The sequence below is a fragment of the Osmerus mordax genome, chromosome 23 (assembly GCF_038355195.1).
Source record: "Osmerus mordax isolate fOsmMor3 chromosome 23, fOsmMor3.pri, whole genome shotgun sequence".
Taxonomy (NCBI): domain Eukaryota; kingdom Metazoa; phylum Chordata; class Actinopteri; order Osmeriformes; family Osmeridae; genus Osmerus; species Osmerus mordax.
In genome coordinates, this window is record NC_090072.1 from 2,236,085 (window position 1) to 2,247,997 (window position 11,913).

At 42.6% G+C, this 11,913-nt stretch overlaps 1 protein-coding gene across 1 annotated transcript; it reads right to left on the minus strand.

Moving 5' to 3' along the window:
• Positions 1-2,484: 2,484 nt before the first annotated feature.
• LOC136967675 (astrocytic phosphoprotein PEA-15) lies at positions 2,485-9,557 on the minus strand. The gene is made up of 4 exons (XM_067261560.1): positions 9,386-9,557; positions 8,994-9,149; positions 4,305-8,555; positions 2,485-3,329 (listed from the first exon to the last, which is right to left on the minus strand). The coding sequence occupies exons 1-3, from the start codon at positions 9,555-9,557 to the stop codon at positions 8,491-8,493; spliced, it is 393 nt and encodes a 130-aa protein (XP_067117661.1). The 3' UTR covers positions 2,485-3,329; positions 4,305-8,490.
• Positions 9,558-11,913: the final 2,356 nt, after the last annotated feature.

Genomic DNA, 11,913 nt, shown 5'->3' on the forward strand with positions numbered 1-11,913 from the left:
AGTAGATTTAGTCTGATATTTCAATCCAGTTCAGGAAGTGTACATTACAATAGAACAATAAAACATCTTTGTAACTGGGCCTGGGTATTCACAAAATAAAGTTGAGTGATGACAATCGCTTTGTGTTGTCAAATTCTTTGATCAACGGTTCAGTTCACCTATTGTGCCTATGCATTCCATTTAGTCATTTAGTCATTTAGCATTCCTTTGCTAAGGTATGGTACATTCAAACTGCTTTGTCTTGTCAAACAGGTTTCATTGTACACTGGCACACACCCTTAACGGATAATCCAGAGAAGAGAGCAGATATAAATTTAGCTCTACTATGACGATGCATGAAGGATTCATTATGATGCATCAATGCTTAGTAGGATGGAATGTTACAGCACAATTGGCCTGTAAACCGAACATTCTTAAATTGCTGTTCTGGAACAGTTTTTTGTTGAGTTTAAAAGCAAGTTCATTGAAATACCCATAAAAACCATCACAGCCCATCATATGGATATAGAGATGCACTTTATTTTAGAGTGGCAAAGAATTTCACTGTTCCTTCTTAAGACATTTCCTGTTTTGTTGCTTACTGTGTGAGCAACAGACTCTGCAAACTTCATATGCTATCACGTTATTATGGGTATAAAATACAACAGTTAATGCTTAATCCCCGCCCAAAAAACAATAGTTTCTTACCTTTTCACAACCCAGTCTCTGCAGTGTTCACTGTTCAGGTGACCCAGTGACTGAAGTCCGACCGACTGGTGGATGTGAATATAGCCAGTACAGTAGTCATCCCGCCCCTACACAATACCATAAATGGGTGTGGCAATCTAATCTTCCAATCTAAAAATGTATATTTACATGTATATATACATATATATATATAGTAATGAAAAAATTACTATATATGTATGTGTGTATGTGTGTACTTTTATATGAGATAACATTTATATATGTGAGATAACAGTGTGCCTGCCTGGAACAACTTAATTGTAACAGTAATATAACTTCCCCACAAAATACCCTACCCTCTCTAGCTGCAAATGTAATTGTACTCGAAACATGTTATCTTGAAAACTCAGGTTTGTTTACATTTTCCTGTTTATCAAGACATTGATTTAGAGGTGTTAGTAAATAGTTAATTAGAATAATAAAGATGTGTGAACATAGGGAGTCAGGTGGCTGAGCGTCCGATTCCCTGCCGTGCCAAATGACGTTGTGTCCTTGGGCAAGGCACTTCACCCTACTTGCCTCGGGGGGAATGTCCCTGTACTTACTGTAAGTTGCTCAGGATAAGAGCGTCTGCTAAATGACTAAATGTAAATGTAATTAGAGAAGACCCAGGCATATACAGTACAATGGTCAGATAACAGTTCTTATATTCATATTCACAGAAATCATGGCAGTAGGTTAGCAAATATATTTTAATATATAATATAATATTTATTTTTTTATTTTAGCACAATGACAAAATGGCATCATTTCAGTTTAGTCTCATTTAAATCATGACAAAAGCCATATCTGTAGGTATCTCTTTTACAATACATATTATAATACCTTTTTTTTAAATATTTTATTGTTGATGACACTGCAAAATAAATCTTGTTCAGTTGACAAAATATCTTGCAAAATCTAACAGCATACAGCCCATGGTATCTACTGAAAGTTTATAGGCTATGTAGTAACCTCAAATATAGAGGTGATGTATCTGTTTCCCCCCCGCCATTAGAACATTATTCTGTCTTTTTCTAAAAGCACTAATCTTCCTTTTCACACCAGAAACATGTTATTGGTGGAAATCTATACGTGGATTATAACCTCTAATTGGCAATTTTTAACAATTATTTCCGACTGAGATGCAACAGATCATGATGGTTGTCTCTGTAGTGATCGCAAACGTAAATATAGTAGGTCCACCAAGCCAAGAATTGCCCTCAGTCACACTTTAACACTGGAAAACTCTAGCCAATCACATACAGAGAGATAAACAGACAGACATCCAGACAGAAAACCAACTATCCAATCAACTACCAATCATTACCAGTACACATTCTACTTCCTACAAAGACACCTCGTAGAATGCATCGACAAACCCCGCCCACAAGTTCCTTCATGTTAGCTAAAACGGTTAGATGCCTACACTTAGCCTACCCTAACCAAGCACAGCAATGTCTGCACGTTAACCTTCACTTACAGCGACAGACCACACCACTGCAGTCACAATGATCAGACCGACCCAAATGAGCACCTCAAAACACAACACTTCAAAATGGCCGCTAGTCTACTTAACTGCAAACAACACTCTATGAAAATGGCCACCATGGGCAAAAACCACCTTGTTGATTCTCAAAAAGTCACACATTGCAACTGATTGCTCAGTATACATCCTTTTTTTAGGTTATTTTATTGTGATATTCAAGTCTCTCCTGCCAGCAGTTTGTAACTATTGAGTTGGCACTTTAAAATAAATCCTGATTCGCCAAAGCTTGCTTGTTTCTTGCATAATGTAAACTTTATTTTTCATAACACATTTCACATTTTAATCCATGAGAGGAATAACTATAGTTAAAAGAATGTGTACAATTTAAGAATCTTCTCTGTCTCATTCACTTCATCAATCTCTTTCTCCCTCTATCTCTCTAAAATGGTCAATCAGAACAATGACAGGTGCAAATACTGGCTATCAGTGCATTTCTTTTTTTTTAAAGACACCGTCTACTTTTCTGTCTCCCGACGTTTAACATTCTCATGGTCAACAACAACACCGAACACATGACATTTTCAATGCCTTCCCAAATTAATGTGCAAGTCTTGTCAATATTCATAATATGAACTGCTTTTAGTCCAGTAGGACACCTCATGGCTCCAAATCTATGACCAGATAATTGACCCAGAAACCTTTCATCCTTCCTTTATCACTATCTCTACATCCTTGATTCCCAAGTATTTCATTGCCCATGAACACACAGCTCTACAACTCAAAAATAAGAGAAAAACAAACCAAACAAAAGTGGGGATTGTATACAGAAGCTTGGTTTAGGTTCTGGGGAAACCAGAAAACACCACAACAGTTTAGAATTTGATATTTTGAATCAGGCGGCGTTTGATGAGGCCTTTACAATTCACAACACAACAAAGGCATTTTCATCAGAACAATCACGATCACCAGAAAGAAAAGAATTGTTATACAACGATGCAACATAAAAAAAACATGCTGTGAAAAAGAGTAGTGACTCATCACAAGGTTCACCCTGATGAACTCACACAAGTGCACCCAAAATCACTTACTAGGCCATATCAAAGAAAACATCAGTCAAGCAGCACAGACACTGTACCTCGGCACAGGGTGATCTGTGGGACCACAGACACTGTACCTCGGCACAGGGTGGTCTGTGGGACCACAGACACTGTACCTCGGCACAGGGTGGTCTGTGGGACCACAGACACTGTACCTCGGCACAGGGTGATCTGTGGGACCACAGACACTGTACCTTGGTACAGGGTGGTCTGTGGGACCACAGACACTGTACCTCGGTACAGGGTGGTCTGTGGGACCACAGACACTGTACCTCGGCACAGGGTGGTCTGTGGGACCACAGACACTGTACCTCGGCACAGGGTGGTCTGTGGGACCACAGACACTGTACCTCGGCACAGGGTGGTCTGTGGGACCACAGACACTGTACCTCGGCACAGGGTGGTCTGTGGGACCACAGACACTGTACCTCGGCACAGGGTGATCTGTGGGACCACAGACACTGTACCTCGGTACAGGGTGGTCTGTGGGACCACAGACACTGTACCTCGGCACAGGGTGGTCTGTGGGACCACAGACACTGTACCTCGGCACAGGGTGATCTGTGGGACCACAGACACTGTACCTCGGCACAGGGTGATCTGTGGGACCACAGACACTGTACCTCGGCACAGGGTGATCTGTGGGACCACAGACACTGTACCTCGGCACAGGGTGATCTGTGGGACCACAGACACTGTACCTCGGCACAGGGTGATCTGTGGGACCACAGACACTGTACCTCGGCACAGGGTGGTCTGTGGGACCACAGACACTGTACCTCGGCACAGGGTGATCTGTGGGACCACAGACACTGTACCTCGGCACAGGGTGATCTGTGGGACCACAGACACTGTACCTCGGCACAGGGTGATCTGTGGGACCACAGACACTGTACCTCGGCACAGGGTGATCTGTGGGACCACAGACACTGTACCTCGGCACAGGGTGATCTGTGGGACCACAGACACTGTACCTCGGCACAGGGTGATCTGTGGGACCACAGACACTGTACCTCGGCACAGGGTGGTCTGTGGGACCACAGACACTGTACCTCGGCACAGGGTGATCTGTGGGACCACGAATAGCCATTCCAATAGCAGCATGGCTTCACATTGTTAGTTAATGTCAATGTAAGATTATCTCAAATACTTTTTTATACGTTCCTTGTACTTGAAACCGTCAAATAACCGATACTGAGGTTTGAGTTACGTTTTCTGAGGTTCCAGGAACTACAAGTCCCATCCTTATATGGTTTTAGACTATTGGTGAAAAGTATGTGTGTAGGAATTGTATGTTGAAGTAACAACCCTTCAGTTGTGAAGTTCAGGAAAACTTTCATAATAATAAAAGTGTCTTTACATTTGATGAAAACAAAAGGGCAAGAAAGTTGTACAACAGATTACAGTTAGGCTGAAAGAACAAATGGTGGTCACATCTTTTGATTTCAATCAAGCCAGAAACATAATATATAATACAAAATAATATCAAAACCATGACACAAGATTACAATGTAAAATTTAAGAGTTGTAATGTGAATTATATTTGAAATTTAGACAAGCAAAATGTTTGGTGCAAATTTGTTTTCCAGTTAGTATACATATACATAAACTCCCAAATATATTGGCATTAAATAAATTATTCATTAAAAAATCAAACAAATTGATATATATATATAAATATTCACAATATATATGTACAACCTAATCAAATCAAGAAAAAAAATTACGTAATCATCATTTCTTTCAACTGACTTTCTGTAAGCTTAGTCATATGCACTTAGACTGTGCATACAGTATAAATGATCGTGTTTTCTATCTATTTGTCCTGATTTAATGGATCTATCATATACAATTGAGCAGTACTCTGTATTTTGCTGCAGCATTTAGTTGATATGTACTTTGTACACTGAATTTCTAATTGACATCATATGTTAACTGATATGTTAGTACTACATGTGCCAGTGGACACATAAAAAGCCAAGCAATGTCATGACGTGATTTTAATCCAATTATGATGTCATAGAGGATTTTTAACCAATCAAATGTGAGGTTACATAGTGTAACAGGTCTCTCTATGGCAGCAGTTATGTATGCTTGTTATTGAGCTGGAAATAATGACTCTGACACACATTCTCCTCTCGTACCCTAATCACGATGTGTTGCACACTGTACACTTCCTGCTTGACTTCCTGGATTGTGATTGTTAATCAAGGCTTTGCCATGGTTGTCATGGGGATGGACAAGTAAAATAAAAAGAAAACAGTCTATGTAAAGATCTGATATTGTTTTAGTATGATTTGCAATTGAGTGCTTGGATATAAAGTTAGTGAATTTTTATGGGCATACATTGGCCATACTATATTCTACTTACTGACAATCAACCACATAGTTGCTAATATACAATCCATCACCTACTGGAATTCTGAGAAAAATAATAAAAAAAATATCTACGTCACATGGTCACACACATCAACAATTCACAAATATCTACTTGTAAGCGCTTAAAATAAAAAACAAAGAAAAAGACATAAACCAAACAATAAAACGAGACCTCTTTTGCCATCTTCATGAAAATATTCACATATAAATCATAATAGGACAAGACTGCTCTGGGATGTGTTTTGGCCACATTCAACACTACTCTGGTGATTCTTTTAGGCCTATTTCTTTAGGCCAGGGGTTCTGGAACTGGAATGCTGAACCCTACACGAGGATTCTAACTGACTGACTGACCAACCAGCCAGCCAGCAGAGCCCAACCCACAGGCCAGCACCCACAGGTCATAGCGGTAATGACAACTGCCTTCCTACCTGCAGAGCCACCTGTTCTAGAATACCAAGAGAACCCCATGTTAAGAATCTAGAATGTTCTCTGGATTCCAGATCAATGGAAAGAAAAGCATCTTTCTTTGGACCTGAACCAGATACATGATGACTCACATGGCCTTGCGTTTTGGGGTCAACGGTTAGCTTTAGCTGTTAGCATTAGCAGGTTCCTTCTCTCCTAGAAGAAGTAGCCACCGCTTCACTTTAAAGGAGTCTGGCCAACAGGAGGGCTGGGTTCTCGTGGGTCATGTCTGTGAAATACTCAAAGTGTACTCGATTTGAATCTTCCAGATGCAACTGATGAGACCATCTTGAAAGTGCTAACACTTCTGAACCAAGTGCACCTAAAGTATTTCCGTTTTGATATTTTGAAACCATTTTCTGCTGTGACTTTTGCAAACACAACCTCAAAGAGAGAAACCAATCATATTTGCTTGAGTGACATCAGAGGTTCTTAATGCAGCCTTTTTTTTTATGAATGATACGTTTTATAACAGTGTAGCTCGCAAAAAAATGCATAGGATACAAATCAGTCCAACATCACAATAAGAAGAGCAAGCAATAACAAAACTAATATCACAATAAAAGTCCTGGTCATTGGCACTAGGATAAAGAGAGGGTTAGGGAGGTGGGTGTGAGGTGAGGTGAACTCTAGGGGTACAGTAAGTAGTATTTTTACCAGATGACAAGATTATCAGGCTGGTCAAAATCAAATTACTGTACTATTACAGAGGTTTAACACTTAAAAGTCATATAAATAATATAAGTCCCAATTGTTTAATTGCGGAAACCATCCAAAGGTCAAACACTTCAAAATAAAAGTTCAAATTATTTGCGAGCAAGACAGGTATGGATGCGTAGCTCACCACATAAAACTGTATTTCTGTGTTTTTTGATTTTATTATTATTATTACAAATTAGCTGTTTGGAATTAACCAACGTGTACTAAGGCGTCGTCGCGGGGCGGAGACACAGTGTTTAAATAAGTAAAGTTATTTTTATTTCAATCAACAGTCTTGTTATTTGAACAGATACGATGACTGGTACAGTTCAAAATGATTTGGGAACGACAGAAACGGTACTCTAAGTACATGCATGTTTCACATGAGGGAACCTGAAAGCTGTTGTACATGATCGGTTAATAGTTAGTTGTGCTAATGACACATATACACCATCATCCATTCCGTGTTCTTAACTATTTTCTACTTCAATCACAACTGTCATGGCCCCTCTGTGATCTCAAGGCTGTCAATTGGTCAACTGTTGTTCAGAAAACTTTGGAAATTCAGTTTTTTCCTGTATACATTGTTGTCATATTTTTGTAATCTTGATTAATATATCATATATCATATGTATAAAATATATCCGAGCGTTACTTACGTAGCTCATTATTCTTTCATATAGTTAACATGGGCTTTTTTCCCTGGTCAATATATGTTTTCTTTTAACGGACGTTACAACTCTGTCTCTCTAATTTGGTTAGAGTAATGGGGTTTACAGAGACTAACAATAGATCAAAAGTCATCCACAGAGTTAATCAATGTAAAGACGATACAGACAATTTTTCTTTCCCTCGTCAGTTTTCGTGTGCCCCCCCTTACTCAGAGACACAGACCATCAAACTTATGGATCATATCTGACTTGTGGTATTTGTTCCAATTATATCACGTAAATATATATGTATAACCAAACACACTAAAACAATATTGGTTTCAATAATTCATACCAGGGCTATGTAAGCTAAAGGCAAATATTGGCTTTTCCTATGAGTATGAACTTTTAATACACCGCTTTTAAAAATATTTTTTTTTTATCCGTATATTATTCAGTTTTTGCTTTGAAATTGATGTGGTTGCATTTCAGTAAAGGGAATATAAGACCAGCGCTGTCTTTCTTGTTTCGATGGTGGAGAGATGCAAAACACTGCTTGTAATTGACAACTGCAAGCAAGTATGTACGTTTCACTGATTTATATGCTCGATAATCTGGTTTTGACCTCATGACAAAGCCTTATGGTGCCTGGGAAAATGTGGAAGGCAGTCTGTCACACACACACACACACACACACAAACACACACGCGTTCTCTCCACAAACGGTGTTGTACGCACACAGGTTCTGAAGTGACCCACATAGCACTTGACATGCCGTTCTGCTTTGGCTCTTTTCTCTCTCTCTCCCGTCTTTCCCCTCCGGAGCTCCTCCTCTGGATGAAGCGGCGAAGCGTCCGGACGATATGATTGGTCGATCGAAGTGTCGTGGTGTGAGTGAGTGGCGAAAGGGGGCGGGGCAAGGTTGAGGGGGTTGAGGCCTGAGAATGTTGGAGTGCCAGGGGTCGAGCGGAGAGGTCAGGCGGGAGAGGGGGGGTCGATGACCTCACACTTTTTTAGGAGGAGGGGCCAGTTTGATGATCTCGTCTTCAGAGGGCTGGCGAATGATGTCTGGGAAGAGAGAAAGAAGGATGAAGTGTATCTCTCTTCCTTAAAACGTTTCTTTAATCTAAGCGAATCTCCATTGTTTGTCTCTAATGTAGACATACGTGGTTTGAGTGAAGTGTAGATAAATGTGAATTTTAATGTGTAACAAAAGACTGAAAATAAGCAGCTTATTGAGGAGTGATGGAGAGGGGGGTTGGAAAGCTGTCTAAAAGACAGGACTTGTAGAAGATACAGAGCTTCATTTATCGTTTGGAAAGAGCTCTGGAAAAGATGAGCCAGAACAAACTAACGAAGCTGAAGAAAGGAGCAAACGTTTGAGGGAGAGAGTGAGATTGAGTGTGAGTAGGAAATGGGGAAAGAGAGGGTGAGCGAGAGAGAGAGAGAGAGAGAGAGAGAGAGAGAGAGAGAGAGAGAGAGAGAGGGAACAGCGACGAGGCCTACCTTTATATTTCTTGGCGGAGGGGATGCGTGTGAGCTTGGTGTCGATCTCGTCGTCCTCTGAGATCTTGAGGACCGTGGTCCGGTACTCGATGACACGAGTTAGGAGGTCTGGCCGCCGCGAGATCTCAAAGATGTGCTCGATATACGAGAGGTTATCTGAGGAGAAGATGCAGAAATGGGTTTTGTGCTGTCCAGCTGATGAAGGGAGAGATTCGTCACAGCTGGCTAACTGCTGTTGACATCCCTCAACTTCAGCCTTTCCTCTCTCCGTTCCACACACATCCTCCCTCCCTCCCTCCCTCCCTCCCTCCCTCCCTCCCTCCCTCCCTCCCTCCCTCCCTCCCTCCCTCCCTCCCTCCCTCCCTCCCTCCCTCCCTCCCTCCCTCCCTCACCTTGTGCCAGTTTGTCGTTCTTCTCCAGGTAGTTGAACCACTCCTTGGAGGACGTGATGTTGTTGCTCTGGTCCTCAGGAATGTCCTCCTTGCAGGCAGACTTGAGCTGGTCCAGATCCTCATTGGTGATGTTCTCGGACAGGTCGCTGAGAAGAGAAGTGTACTCCGACATGGTCTGCAGAGGGGAGAGAGAGAGGGAGTGGGAGAGAGAGAGAGAACATAAATACATCATAATAAACACTGTCTCTTTTTACAGACACGTCACGATACGCTTCACAAACATCCCAATCATTTCCTATGTGTGGGCAGGTTGGCAGGCCTTTGTAAATGATCTGAGAAGATGACAATAGCATGCGGTGCAATACTGGGGAGGGTCAGGAACTCTCTTGCCCCCTAGTGGACACTCAGGGGAAGGGGAGAGAGAGTTTGTTTGGGAAAGAGACTCTACTGGGAGTAGAGTCAGATTTGAGATATAATCATGCGTTTTTAAGATGATTCCACTGCCTGTTCTTGTGTTCCGTCTCACTGTGTAATCCAGTCACATGGTCACCATTAAATACTAAGAGAACATTGAGATGTTCACATCTCTTCACACAGACACACACACACACACAAGAAACACACACACGTTCTCTCCCTGTCTCTCTCTCCATCTCTCTCCGCTTATCTCTCTCTCCCAGGCTGTCTCACCAGTGGAGAGCATGGTACTGTATGAGCATCTTGTATGGAGATTTCAGCATGATCCACTTAGACCCCACCACCACAGATAAACCTCTACATCTCCAACAGTGACCTATATTCCAGAGTTGTAATTCCTGCTCCGACCAGCAGGGGGCCGAGCCTAAACCTGTACACGGACTGTGCGTGGAGATTAACTGTGTCGTGCAGCCAGGATATATACATAGATTACACAGATACCGTGATTAGGCGCTGTAGACAGCAGAGGATCAAGCCTGATCTATGTGTTGGATTTCTATCTGAAATGTTTTTCAAGTTGCAACTTGTTATTAAAGTTACACCCCCCCCATCCTCCTCCCTGTTTGCAAGAGGACTGTGTGTGAGTGTGTGTGTGTCTGTGTGAGAGAGAGAGAGAGAGAGAGAGAGAGAGAGAGAGAGAGAGAGAGAGAGAGAGAGAGAGAGAGAGAGAGAGAGAGAGAGAGAAAGAAAGGGACAGAGGGAGAGAGGTATAGTGTGTGTATTTCTGTGTGTGTGTGTGTGTCTGTGTATGTGTGTCTGTGTATCCCTGCCTAACCCCAGTCACCCTGACTGTTCTTGGTTTTGCACCATAATAGCCACGGCATTGTGTATTTTCTGGGGAAAAAATACGTCCACAATAGACTAGCTATCTGCATGATACCACCCCCCCCTCTTTTGACTCTTCTGTCTCTCCCCCCTCCCCCCTTTCTTTTCTCTTGGGTGTTATTCCTCCCCCCCTTACTGTTTCTCTCTCTCTCTGTCTCTCTCTCTGTCTCTCTCTCTCTCTCTCTCTCTTTCTCTCTCGTTCTTCCCTTCACATCTCTCTCTGTCTTTTCATTGTCTCTCTTTCTCTCTCTTTCTTGGTCTGTCTCCATCTCTCTCTTTCTGTCAGACTCAATCTCTCTGTCTCTCTCTTTGTCTGTCTGCCTGCCTGCATGTCAGCCGGTCTGTGTCTGCCTGCCTGTCAGCCTGCCTGTCAGCCTGCCTGTCTGCCTGTCTGTCTGTCAGCCTGTCAGCTTGTCTGTCAGCCTGTCTGCCTGTCTGTCTGTCAGCCTGTCAGCCTGTCTGTCTGTCTGTCCCCCTCTGTGGGATCATCCTGACACTGTGTCCATACATAGAGAGCCTTCACATTCTCATCAACACAACATTCTTTTGTCTCCTCTCTCTCTCTCGCCCAAGTCCCTGTGTGAGAGAGAGGGTGTGTGTGTGTGACTATGTATGTGTATACGTGTGTGTGTGTGGTGGGAAGGAGGTACCAGGCTGGTGAACGCAGGCAGCCTTTCTCCCCGTGACTAAACTCCTAAATCTCCCCCCCCCCCCCTCCTGCTGGTCTGGGCCCTGCCCCCCCTGCCCCCCTCCTGCTGGTCTAGGCCCCCCCCCCCCCCTCCTGCTGGTCTGCGCCCTGACACCCTGTTCTCCTACCATAGACTGCTCTTTCTACCAACACCACTGTGGCCTTTACAACCCAGACAAGCTCTACTGTTCTCTCTGTCTTACTCTGACACACACACACACACACACAATGACACCCCCACTCCATCTCTCTTTTTCTGTTCGTTCATATACACAATGACACCCCCTCTCTGACTCTCTCTCTGTCTCCCTCTCTCTCTCCACACACACACACACACACTCACACACACACGCACACAAAACCAAGCATGTGTGACATATGGGAAAGGACTTCAGAGAGGGAAATAGGCCTTCACCTGTTAGTTCATAGTTTCTAGGGAAATACATGAGATCTTTCTAGAACCTCTGAGATCTATGCTATAAAGATGACAATCCTATTCCTTCGTTCCTCTTTCTACCACTCTTTACCTCTCCTTCAC

Coding starts and splice junctions, on each gene's coding strand:
- LOC136967675 (XM_067261560.1), bottom strand. CDS start 9,557: ATGTCGGAGTACACTTCTCTTCTCAGCGACCTGTCCGAGAACATCACC. Junction 9,150..9,385: donor GAACGACAAACTGGCACAAG/GTGAGGGAGGGA, acceptor TCTTCTCCTCAG/ATAACCTCTCGTATATCGAG. Junction 8,556..8,993: donor CTCCGCCAAGAAATATAAAG/GTAGGCCTCGTC, acceptor CTCTCTTCCCAG/ACATCATTCGCCAGCCCTCT.